This window comes from Pipistrellus hanaki (assembly GCF_964339955.1).
Source record: "Pipistrellus hanaki genome assembly, chromosome: 6".
NCBI classification, from domain to species: Eukaryota; Metazoa; Chordata; class Mammalia; order Chiroptera; family Vespertilionidae; genus Pipistrellus; species Pipistrellus hanaki.
Genome location: NC_140508.1, coordinates 64196659 through 64210024, shown reverse-complemented (window position 1 = coordinate 64210024; position 13366 = coordinate 64196659). Strand labels below are relative to the sequence as shown.

The 13366-nt window shown below is 43.7% G+C and overlaps 1 protein-coding gene across 1 annotated transcript in view; it reads left to right on the top strand.

Annotated features, from left to right (window-relative positions):
* The first annotated feature begins 5813 nt into the window (after positions 1-5813).
* Positions 5814-13366, top strand: part of RUVBL1 (RuvB like AAA ATPase 1) — a 32697-nt gene continuing 25144 nt past the window's right edge. The window contains exons 1-3 of the mRNA XM_084887216.1: positions 5814-6074; positions 9204-9290; positions 11388-11520. Of these exons, the coding sequence (XP_084743342.1) occupies positions 5934-6074; positions 9204-9290; positions 11388-11520 (361 nt within the window). The 5' untranslated portion in view covers positions 5814-5933. The remainder of the gene's footprint in view (positions 6075-9203; positions 9291-11387; positions 11521-13366) is intronic.

The following is a 13366-nucleotide window of genomic DNA, read 5'->3' as shown; positions in this document are numbered from 1 at the left end:
AAACTTCAATGGGCTGCCTCTTACACACACACAACCTCCACCCCCTCCACCCTCACCTCAGGCAACTGAGCCACACTGGCCAGGGCCTTGCACATCTTTGATAGCTGGGGACTAGCAAATGTTCCATAACTCTTCCTTAAGAGTATTCACGCCCAGACCTTTAGCTCAAAAACACCTCCTCTATAGTAGACTCCTGGGTCACACAGTCCCACGAGCTGTGCACAGTCCCTGGGAAATGACTGACAGGAAACGGTCTGCAGAACTGTGATTATTTGGGATTTGTTCTTAAAGTGATGCTGGTTCCTTTCTGTTTCTTTAATGCCATTTCGTACTCACGTAGTTCAAAGTTCTTTACAAACAGCTAGTAATTAATTCAATTTCATTAAAGCCAATTAATCCAGGATTAATTATAAATTTACCCAGAGGAAGTTATTATACTTTGCTCTTTGATTTGAGCTTTGCCTTTAAAGATTCTTTTAGGAGTGAAATGGAAATTTCCCTTTTCTCTGAGGGTATCTACCTTGCCAGTGATTATGTTAACCATTACCTTCCTCCATATGTCCCACAATAACCTGGGATGAGATTGTCACCCAAGCCACCAGCCATGTTTCATGGCATTCCCGGCACTAAACAGAGCTGCTAATGCCACCTTGGTCACATAATGAGAAAGAGATGTCCTGTAAGGAACTGGTTCCATGCAGGTTCAAATCATGGCCCTACTCCATGATAACTATTCACCATTTCCTCCATCTCCATATGAATATAACCATATTTTGCAAGATCATTATGGTCTGTAAAGGTCAGCATCCACTCCCCCTTCTTCTGTAAGATTCTCCTAGGAGATATCTCACTTCCTTTCCTCTGGGTCACTGTGTGTGTTGACCCCACTACAGCCCCAAGCATGAGCCTGAGACTCCATTCCACTAGTCTTGGCAATTGGACTGGTAGTGAGCATGTAACCCAAGTTCACGTGATGGGAGAAAAACCTGGAATTTTGTCCAGAGCAAGCAATACAAAAGTGTGCCCTCTGACACTGGATTAAAAGCTGGGTAAATAAGTTGTAATGGAATCCCAGGAGGGGAGCCTCGCCATGGCAGAATAAAAGCCTCTCAAAGATGCCCGTATCCTGGCACTTGTGAGTGAAAGAATAAGACAGAGGCCGAAAAACCAGGACTACAAGCTTTATTAGGGGAGAAGGACCCTGTTGAGCTGTCTCGCAAGAGGAGAACAGGCACACGTGCGGAGGTGAACATGCCTTTTGAGGGGAGGAATGAGAAGGGATGGGGCTTAGGGCACTCGGCATACGCTGGTTGGTGGTTTCATATAAGGCACATGATTAGGCACTTAGGTATTTAGGAATCAAAAGCTTAGGGTATTTGGCAAGTGCTGATTGGTGGTTCAATGTCTAGTCCATATAAGATGCCTGGTTAGGTGCTCAGAAATGTCCAGGCTACAGATGCAGGTTATGTCATACTCTGTCCACCAGTAGGGGGAAGGGAGGATCTCTCAGTGAGTATAATACCCAACATAGTAAAGGGGACTGTGTAGGTGTGATTTAGTGAAGGATCTTAATATGGGGAGACAGACTATTCTGTGAACCTGATAATGTTAGGGGCAAAAATAGAATATTGGGAACTAGCAATAGTTATAAGAAATACTAATCCTGCTCTGTTAACTGTGATTGCCTTGTTCTGATTAAAGAAAAGGCATTTTAATCTGGCTGGGAGTCGTACCTGACAGTCAACCAAGGACCTAGGAGTCAACCTTGGAATGCAGTTCATTCCCAATCAAGAATTGCCTATTATCATGGAAAGATTAACAATCTTATTGCCCAAACAACAAAGTACTGTCCCAGAATGAACTGCCTACTTCCCAGTGCCTGTAAAACCCATTTTGCAAACCCATTCTTATTCCTTTTGCCTACTTCGCCAGGTAATCTTTGTCCTGCCCAATATAACCAGCTGGCTTATGGGGGGTTGGAAAGCAGATTTTTTTGTGGTTGACCTGCTGCTCTCCCATACAGTCAGGGTTACTGGAATAAGCACTCATATTTGATTCAACTCTGTTTCTGCTTAATTGGCTCAAGTAGTGACAAAGAGCCCAGACCCATGGGTTGTCTGATTACGATATAATCACAAGGGTCCTTTAAGAGGAAGGCAGGAAGGTCAGAACCAGAGAAATGACATATGGAGAAAAACTCTATCAGCCATTCTTCTTTTCGAAGATGTAAGGTCATGTACCCGGAAATGTGGACAGCTTGTAGAACCTGGGACGGCAGGGGGTTAGGCTGGGAGAACAGGTGCAGGGTGGAAGGGTCAATGGGGAAAATAAGGGAACATCTGTAATACTTTGAACAATAAATATAAATTTAAAAATTTATGTTATCTAAGAAGAGAGCTGGTTTGACTTCTTGCTTTTCAATTTGGATGCCTTTATTTCTTTTCTTTTTTCTTTTTCTTTTTTTCTTTTTTCTTTTTTTTTTTTTATCTTACCTAACGGTTCTGGCTAGAACTTCCACTACTATGTTAAATAGTAGTGGCAAAAGCAGGCATCCTTGTCTTGTTCCTGATCTTAGGAAGAAAAAAAAAAATCAGTGTTTTATCATTGAATATAATGTGTTTTAAGATGGAAACAATTTAGTATGTTTATATCCTGTGGGGAATTATCCAGGAAAATAGATGAAATACAAGAAAAGGAGGATAATGGGTATATTAGGCCTCTGAGAAATAAATGACAGATAAAGTGGGGCCCAGATTGTTATCTGAAAGCCAGTTGGTAGAGTTACCTTGACTAGGAGGAAGATCATATCTGTACTTAAATCAGTATACAAGAATAATCCAGCAATGCTTGGCAAATAGAAGTTTAGGATAGAGATTAAGAATCGTTTCCCAATCTAGTTCCTCCCTCTTTTTTTATACAGGAAAAAAATTTTCAGTAGGGCACATATCTTTTCAGCTAAAGACTATTTCCCAAACTCCCTTGCAGCTATTTGATTAAGTCTAACCATTGGGATATAAGTAGAAGTGATGGCGCAACTTGAGGTCAAGGTTAAAAGGAAGGAGCATACCTTCCCTTCCCCCTTTTCTCCTTGCTGGCTCAAACATAGCCTTTTAGGAGAAGCTAAAGCAGCCATCTTGGACCATGGGACAGAAGGTAATAATATGGGTGGGAATATCGTAACTAAAAACAATCATTAGTTGGGCAGCTCTGAGTGCTCAGCCCAAGCTGGAGACCATAAGGGTGTAATGGGCCACTGAATAATTACCTGCTGACATACACAGCAGCCTTCGTGAGGCTGTGGATAAGGCAGAGGTAGGCTTGACCTGGGATTGTGGGTTCCAAAGGTCAAGTGTGAAAGAAGTCAAGTCCAGGAGGGAACAAAGGGTTGGAAACTAAGTGGCTGAAATGAACTTACTTTGGACTGGAGAAAAGAAAGATAGATGGATTGGAGGTTAAAGAGCAAGGGTCATGGGAGTAAGAGAGTTGGCAATCCTGGGGTTTTCACACGGCACAATTCTGGAACGTAGCAGTCCACACCATTACTTGCATATGCACCATTCAACTAATATGGCTTTTCAGTACCCACAGATAAAAACCTAACTCAAACTATTTCAAGCCCCAATTTCAGCGTCGTATTCCATTGCAAAGTGGGCAAGGCTGGATAAGGGAATGCAAAGGATTTCATCAGGAATCCCTTATCAGCTTTCCTCCTGTGTTGGCTCCATTTCCAGGCAGAGTCTTCCCATGAAGTAGCAAAGATCACTTGGACATCTATGAACCAATATATAAAAAATATAAAATATAAAACTGTCGGGACTGTCATTGGATTGCTCACTCGAATTCTCAAGTCACTCTCCATGTCCAGGAGGATGGGATCCGTTGATAGGCCAGGGTTCTGCGTCCATTCCTGAACCAATCCTGTGGGGTGGAGTCAACCCATCCAAACCACTTAGACTCAAAGTGTGTGGTTCTCTAAAAAAATTAGTGATGAGAGCCAGAGGAAGTTGATTGGATTCTGGGTAGGCAAAATAACCCATGTCTACTACTGCAGACCTCACCTGCCCTTCATTCAGCTTGTGTATCTCAGACACTGGCCCACCACATAGACAGCTGTCTAAGTAAAAGGCACTGTCTGGACCTGCAACCAGGTCCAGCTTCTTTTCTTCTTCTTCAGAGAGGAAGAGAGGCAAAGATAGAAACATCAATGCTCAGAGAGAATCATTGATTGGCTGCCTTCTGCACACCCCACACAGGATCAAGCCCACAATTCAGGCATGTGCCCTGACTGGGAATCAAATCATGACCTCCTGGTTCATAGGTGGATGCTCAACCATGGAGCCACACTGGCTGCCCAGGTCCAGCTTCTTTGCCTCCCAGATCTGGGGTCTGGGACTCTTGTCAGGCAATTGATCAATCTGTGACATTGGACAATTTCCATTCCCATTTAGGGCCTCAGTTCCCTTACCTGTAAAGTGAGAATGCTAAGCCAGATTGGTGATGTTTTTAAAAAACTTTTTTTAAAAATTGATTTTAAAGAGGGAGAGGGAGAGATAGAAACATCAATGATAAGAGAGAATAATTGATTGGTTGCCTCTTGCACGCCCCCCACTAGGGATCAAGCCGGCAATCTGGGCCTGTGCCTCCAACTGGAATCAAACCCAGAACCCTTCAGTCTTCAGGTTGACACTCTATCCACTGAGACAAACCAGCTAGGGCCAAATCAGCGATTTTTGAACTGTTCTTTAGCAGTAAAAAATAAATAAATAAATAAAAATAAAATGGAAGAGCTTTGGTGGAAGGGAAGGTAGGGGCTTGAAATTAGTATCTTATACTCTCAGTCTTCCCCCTTCCCCATTCATACTGGCCATGAAAGAATTCTATAACTCTATAACCACTGGACCAAGTGCTCCTATGGATTCCTCTGGGCTCTAAAGTCATCCTACCACCTCCTCATTTGGCTGAAAGGAAACCTTTCTCTTTACTTTGTGCCAATGTTTGGGGCTTAAAATAATAAATATCCAAACTGGATAATATGCAAAGAAGTTAGTTTCTCAGAGTGCCTCACTTTCACTATTAATGGAAGACTCCCTCCTCCACAGGGTGAAAGGATTACTATTCGCCTCTGAATGACCAGGAATAAGTCAATGAAATGTTAAGTGATCTTTTGGAGTGACCTGGAGGTAAAAATTATAGAGTTAATGAATTATAGGCCAGCAGTAACCTCCACTTTCCAAGGCCGTGCTTCTGCTTTTTCAGGCTCTAAAAATGCCAAAGGTTCCATTCACTGACAGAGCCACTACCAAAACCCTTCATATCCAGTGTGTAACATACTTCCAGCCTGGCCGGTGTGACTCAGTGATTAAGTGTCAACCCTGAACCAGGAGATCATGGGTTCGAATACCGGGTTGCAAGGTGAGAGTGATTGGCTGGTTGAGTTGGGCTTCCCTAGGGAGAGACACAAAAGCGTGGAAGTCAGAAAAGGAAGCAAAAGCCAAAGATTAAACTCTCTAAATTTTTCTCCGAATCCAAACGGAGGTAATTACATGAGCTTCGCTGAAGCATAGGACGTTCCAATACGAAATATGTCTACGATGGCAAGATTATGACTCTGACCTCCTGGCAATGATGCTTCAGCCCCAGATCCAAGCCCAGGCTTGGCTGGACAGTCGGTGCTGCAGCGGGCGTCTCTACCCCGCCCCAAAGCCGGGTGTGGGGGAATGGAAATCCGTGAACACACACGGAAGTAGGTGGGGCGGAGCCAGCCACGAGCCAATGGAGAGCGGAGGCGTTTCCGCCTCCGCCAATAGAGCGCTGGATGAGGCGGGCCCTGGCCAACCGCCTGGTTACGGCCGCATGGTAACCGCGGTTCCGGGCGTGGGTTACTCTAACGCTCCTGGTTTCCCACGCTGGTCTGGGCTCCTGGCCGGTACAAGATGAAGATCGAGGAAGTGAAGAGCACCACGAAGACGCAGCGCATCGCCTCCCACAGCCACGTGAAGGGGCTGGGGCTGGACGAGAGCGGCCTGGCCAAGCAGGCGGCCTCGGGGCTCGTGGGCCAGGAGAACGCGCGCGAGGTGGGCTGGCGGGCGGCCGGGGTCGGGGCGCTGGGCAGGGCCGCAGGGGCGGGGAGCCGGGGTGTCCCGTTGAAGTTTCCTTCCTCAGGGCAGTGAGAACTGGCTATGGGGGCGGCGGGGAGGCGCTCGCTGGGACGGGAGTGGGGCGGCCCAGTAGAGCAGGTGATGACCCCACTGGGGAGGTGGACTGCTTCCTTCACCTCCTGGACCACAAATCTGCAGTGAACCGCCTCCCCCCGCCGTGCTCTGTTCGCGGGGATCCAGCGGGGAGCAAGATAAATCAGGTCTCTGTTCTCATGGAGCTTTCATTTTAGTGAGACAGACGATAAACATTTACTAGTGAATCAGTAAAGAAAATTATTATCCTATTTTGTTGGGGCCACTTCCTTGCGGGGCTTTGCTGGCTATGATAAGAAGTGTGGATTTTTGTCAATGCTATCTATGAGTATTTTAAAGAAGGGGAGTGACCAATCTTAAGAAGCTTACTGTGATTTCCAGGGCCTGGGAGCTGAAGGAGGGAAGTGAGCCTTACGGGGAGGAGCAATCTGTTTTTTTGACCATTCCAATTCTCCCAGCATCCTTTTGACCATTCCAATTCAATCCACTTTTTTTTAAGTGGCGGTGATGTCAAATTCTTTCACCTACATTATAATCACAGAGTTACTTGAGCTCTTTGTAGTCTTATTTTTGCAGATTAAAAATGAGGGCGAGAGAGGTCACTTCACCTACCACTTGCCACTCAGTTTAGCAGTGGCAATGCTGGAGTTTGAACCTACCTGTCATTCTGACTCCCAGTTCAGTACTGTCTCTGACGTTACATCCACCTGTCCATTGGCTGTGCTCTAGGGTCAGATCCATGCCCCTGGGCCTTGCTGTGGTTTAGCAGCTACGGAAAGGGCCAAAGAAGAGCCTCTGGCTTCCTTTGTGAGCATTGTCTTTTCTAAAAGGCAATGTTGACATGATCGAGGTGTCTTTCAAATTTCTCTTCATACAGCTTCTGTTTACTGAGGACCTGCTACTGCAAATAGCTAACACTGGTTGAGTTAGCCAACCACTATACTAAGCAGCTTTATCTCCATTGTCTTGTTTTCCCCCTCCACCCTAATGTCTCTCCCCCACTTTACCATGACACTTTTCAGACATACAAAAAAGTTGTAAGACTTATATAGTGAATACCTGTGTGCCTAAATGCCACAATTAACATTTTTTTCTGTTGCTTTATCATATATCTGTTTATTTATCAATCTACCAATCCACTTTTGCATTTCAAAGTAAGTTGCAGACAGTAGTAGTACACTTTACCCTTAAATCCTGTGTGCCGCTATTAGGAACTCTGTTGTCAGATAAGGTAGTTGTGGTTCACAGAGGTTAGGTAGGTAGGTCCAAGGTCACTCCGCTGGTAGTGGTAGAGCCAGAGTTTAAACCCAAGTCTATTGAATCTAGAATCCATGCTCTTAACATTGATGCTGTAAGCCAGGTTGCAACCCGGTAACTCTTTAAGCCTCTGTACAACTATGAGCTTCCTGAGGATAGAGACCAGTAATATTATTAAATACTCATTATAGGGGTCCAGTATTTATTGAATTAATAGGCATCCCAACTCAGCTACCAGATCCTTGTATGCCTGGTCACATCAGCCTTCTTGCAGGTGCTTAATATCTTCATCTGAAAAAAGGAGAGAGTTTAGGTATCTTTTAAAGGCCCTTCCAGTTTTTACTTTGTAAATTTTAGTATTCACTGAACACACCTTACTGGGGAGAACTTGGAATTAAACTGAGGAAGAGTGAATGGAAGAGGTCCTAGTCTGTGAATAAGAGTACATATCCAAGGTTTGGAAAGTCTCTTCTACCTCTTTTGTGTTTCCCAAAGACTTTTAATGCTGAGGATTATTACATAAGGCTCTATAGAAAGACCATAATGGTTCTGTTATCTTTTAGAGATGCAGCATCTGAAGAATAGCTCCTAGGCTATATTAAGAGCACCGTGCTTTTCCAGGTGAATCAGAAGTGGTATAAAGTATATCTACATGCATTCCTTGAATCCACAGTTTTGAGGGACTGTCTTAAGTGTGGTTCCAAGATACTCTCCACAGTCTATGGGGAATAGTGGTACAGAAGATAAGATGTATACACAAGACCGTGTCAGTAGTGTACAGTAGTGAATAGGAGGCAGCACTGAGAGCTGGTAAAGCTAAGGCAAGAAATTTGAACTTATGAATTTGAAAGGCATTCAGTGAATCTTATGATGCCACAGGTTTAACCTCACCTGCAGCATTTTTTGCAGGATCCTGGGATAGTTAACTGTTACCAACTAGTAGTGTATGTCATTGATTCTTAACCTTTAGTGGGTTAATTAGGGAATCTGATAAACACTGTAAATAAAAATATGCACTTGTGAACACATAAGCATAATTTTCTTTCCAATTTAATTTTCAATTTCAGGTGGGCTCCTAGAGTCTATATTTGGTCCCCAGGCTAAATGTCACTGCTCCCATTTGCACTCCTACTGTCTATTCTCTACACAGTAGCCATCAAAATCTTTTAAAAAACAAATCATTGTAACATGACACATAGTCGAAGACCTTCTCAGAAGCTTCCCATTACAAAGATCCAAACTTTAATTTGGACATTAAAATTCTGTTCTGAGTTCTGGCCCCTGTCTGCCTCTTCAACCTCATCTACCCATGCTCCTTATTCCCTGTACTTTGGTCACTGTAGTCTTTCTGTCCGTGGGCATGCTGTTTCCTTTGAATGCAACACTGACTCCTGCCCAGATATGCTAGAACTTTGCAGTATATCAAATATATTGTCGTCAAGTAGGCCTTCCCAGATCACTCTTTCTAAACTAACCTGTGCCTCAGACACTGGCTCCGTCATTACCCGTGTTTCTTCATGGCAGTGATCTTCTGCAATGTTTTTGTGATGGTCTCTGCCACTGGAATAGGAGCTCCATGAGCACAGGGCTTTTCTGTCTTGCCCTCCACGGCCTCCAGCACCTAGAACAGTGCCTGCAGTGTATTGGCACTCAGTGTTGGTTGAATGAGTATGTGAATTGTTTGGGCCAGAGACTGGACTTTTCCCCTCGTGGAACATTTTAATACTGATTTATTATTTCCATTGTGGTGTCTAGGCATGTGGCGTGATAGTAGAATTAATCAAAAGCAAGAAAATGGCTGGAAGAGCTGTCTTGTTGGCAGGACCTCCTGGAACTGGCAAGGTACTCATTTTCTCTCATTTTTTTAATCTACCCAAGAGAATGAACTTAGTGTCTAAGCCAAATTAAGTTTTTGTCTTAACTAGTCTTTGTTAGCTAAATTGGTCGATGTATGTTTTTTAAAACCAATGTGCAATTATACAATTGAGTTTCTAAAATCCAGATTATCCTGGACCACCTCCAGAGAAGAGAGAACGAAGTCCGTGAAGGGGTCTCATTGTCTCTAGAATTTGTCAACTATCTCTTTCGAGGCTCCTTTGCTTTGGAAATACATTTCTGTTTGCCTAGGGCTTCGTAAAATCTTCACAGCGACATCTTACTTGAGGAGGGAAGAAAACCAGTCAGCAAGCATTTTTCTGAATGCTAACTTTATCCAGTACTCCTCCGGCTGTGTGAGAGATGGGAGGTGGGGGAGGGGGGGCAGGTAGAATATAGGAATTGGAGACATGATTTTTATCTTCAAGGGGCATTCAGGGCAGAGAGAGGAAACCATGACAGCACAAAATGCTTTATTTGAACACTAAGCTGCATGGTATTGATCTTAAATGCAGCTGGAAGTTGAGTAGGAGGCAGCACTGAGGGCTGGTAAAACTGGAAGGATTGATCTTGACATTTGCCCTGCAGAGTGGGGAGAAAATTGGCTTTGCAAGGAAGAAAGGGGCCTTTCAGTCAGAGGAGGCAGTATGTATATCTTGTTGGAATCCGTAAAGGGACTGGCTAGATATTTGAAACACCCCAGAGTCCCCCCTCAGCCCTGGTTCTTTGAAAGGACCTCTTGGTACAGGAGAATAGGCTGCTCAGGCCAGTGTTTGTTGGACACTATATGCTGATTCTCTAGAGTCTAGAGAATTCTAGTGTCTCAAAAACTATCACCAAAGGAGCATTGAAAAGAAAATCTAAGCCAAACTTTTGCTGGGCCAATTTTATAACACTGTCTCAGAGAGCCACTTTGTTGTCCTGGCCAATTTGGCTCAGTGGATAGAGCATCAGCCTGCAGACTGAAGGGTCCTGGGTTTGATTCCAGTCAAGAGCACATGCCCAGGTTGCAGCTCAATCCCCAGTAGTAGGCGTGCAGCAGGCAGCCAATCAGTAATTATCTCTCATCATTGATGTTTCTATCTCCCTCTTCCTTCCTCTCTGAAATCAATAAAAAAAATATTTTTTTAAAAAAGGAGAGAGCAAGCCACTTTGTTTTTCTTCCACACCAAGCCAAGCTTGTTTTCTTCCTTAGCCCATAACCTTGGGAACTGACCTTACTCAGACTCTTGTTGAGGAAGATGAGATGGCATTAAAAGGTCATAGCACTTCTCAGTCCTGTACCAGCTTTAGAAGTCTGGCTTTTGCTACTTGATGTTTGACCATACATTTGTTAAGTCTGCTTCTGTTTAGCATTTGACAACTGTGGTTATCTTACTAAAAATCAACTTGTAGTTTTACTAAGGCATGTTCAAGTATAATTTAAGACCGGTTCATAGTTCAGAACCTGACCTCATGTATTCATGATGTGTGGGCCACTTAATATAAAGTGAACATCATGTAATATTTTCATTTCCCGTGAGTTGTCTTTAGGCAGCAATTATCTCAAAGACCCAGTAGTGGTGTTCTGGGTGATTAGGTCAGGACCCTGTTTTAATATTGAGGGAACAGTTATGGAAGACTATACTAATTATGATGGGAATATGATCTCTGTAACCCTTCTACAAGTATTTAAGTCCCCCCTCCTCCGTTTTCTAGATTATGGTACTTAGGACATGTTATTTAATCTCTCTGTGTTTCAGTTTCCTCATTTGTAAAGTGGTGATAGTACTAGTATCTGATACATAGGGTGAGTGGGAGGTCGTGTGAATCCCTAGAGTTGGGCCTGCACTGGGTCTCAATGAAGGATAACTTGTAATTACAGGGATGATTAAAAATGCCATTTAGATTATAAATACAGAAGAGTCATCAAACATTTACTGTGTGCAACATGCCAATTGATGTTAAAACTAAAAGGACTAGATTTTCATTTGTTTCTGGTTATAACTTCTTTTGATAGCATATGTCTCTGAATGATCATATTTTCAAGAAGTAAAACAAGTACATTTTCATTGTTTTCTGTAGACCGCTCTAGCTCTCGCGATTGCTCAGGAGCTGGGCAGTAAGGTGCCTTTCTGCCCCATGGTGGGCAGTGAAGTTTACTCTACGGAGATCAAGAAGACAGAAGTGCTGATGGAGAACTTCCGCAGGGCCATTGGTGAGTGTCGTGTTTGTGGGAGGGGGAGTGCTCACTTGCACGGGGCACTAAAGCCTCCTGGCTGTGAAAGAGACGTCATGATTTGTATTTGTCGTACTGCTCTCTTTTGGCACCATTAGTGTTATCTTTGCAAATAAAACAAAAACCCAACTTTCTAATTGAGGTGCTTTAACAAGCAACAAACGTGGGCCCTAGCTATGGGGCTGGGGTTATTAACCTGACAAAATAAATGTGGCTATAAAGTGATTTTCAAGAAACAAGCAGGCCCTGGCGGGGGTGGCTCCGTTGGTTGAGCACAGTCCCGAACACAGAAAGATTGCCAGTTTGATTGCCAGTCAGGGCACAAGCCCAGGTGGTGGCATTGGTCCCCGGTTGGGGTGCGTATGGGAGGCAATCAATCAGTGTTTCTGTCTTTCTGACATATATGTTTCTCTCTCTCCCTCTTCCTCTAAAAAATCAATAAACACATATTCAAAGAAAAAAGTACTTTAAAAAAATCAGATTTTCCTAGATGCCTTTTTATGTTTTTAGAGATGACTTTCCATTGGAAAGGCTTTGGACTTAAGCCAAAAGAATTGTGTGTCATGCTGCCAGAAAGCCCCTGGTTCTGGCTATTGAGCCAGAAGAACTGTGGCCTGTCAGAGAGTGATGATACTATTTGGTCACTGGCAGAGCTTTGAGGCTGGCAGTGCCAATCTCATAGGGCTTGGAGCCACCATATGGAGTGTTTGTTATGTGCCAGGCCCCTGCATTGATGCCGAGAGGAAGCTCTCCGTCTCATTTAGCATCTTATAAAACAGATTCAGAAAGTTCAATAATTGTCCATAGTGACCCAGCTAGTAAGAAGCAGAGCTCTAGTTTTAACCTAATTTGTCTGATTCTAGGGCCCATGCTTTGAAGAGCTGCTGTGAGAAGAGAATAACCTCTCCCGAATGTTTCCCTCTTGCCAGCTAGGACTTGTGGGGCAGGCTCCTGTCCTTTTTCTTCTGGCCTACCTCTGGGAAAATCTCAGCTTCTCTCACATCTACTTATAGAAATAGTTTATTCCTTTTAAGCTGTTAAGAAATAGTTAATGCTTCTGTGTGTGAGTCTGTCTCTAGGAAATAGTTAGTTGCTGAGTCATCATGGGTCATGAATACTTGTCAGTGCCTCCATCATTTTCCAAGCCTTTTGCTTGTCAAAGATAGATATTCTGAAGAAGGAAGTTTACTAAAAAAATTCAAGGAGCCCTGGCTGGTGTGGTTCAGTTGGCTGAACATCTTCCCATGTACCTAAAGTTCCCCAGTTTTATTGATGATCACACTTGCCCAGGTTGCAGGTTCAGTCCCTGGTAATGGTGTGTGTAGGAGGCAACCGATTGATGTTTCTCTCTGATATCGATATTTCTCTCTCCCCATCCCTCCCTCTATCTAAAGTTAATAAAAATATGTTTTTTAAAACTAGAGAGAAATATTTTTAAAAGTTCAAGGAAAATATGAAAGTTTAAGCAAGAATAGATTTGTCTAACCCAGGATCCTTACCTCAGAACTAGTTTAGGGGTAAGATCCTATAGGGTCTTAGGCCATGGTCAGGGCTTTGGCTTTTTTGCTGTGTGAAAGGAGAAGTAATTGGAGAATAGTTTTGGTTTTATAAGACTCTGGCTGGGGTATAGAGAGTAAACAGTAAAGAGGATAGGTACAAGTAGAGAGATCATAAGTCATCTGAGAAAGAGATGGTGATAGCCCTAATCAGTTTGGCTCAGTGGATAGAATGTCAGCCTGCAGACTGAAGGGTCCCGGGTTCGATTCTGGTCAAGGGCATGTATCTTGGTTGCAGGCACATCCCCAGTAGGGGTGTGCAGGAAGCA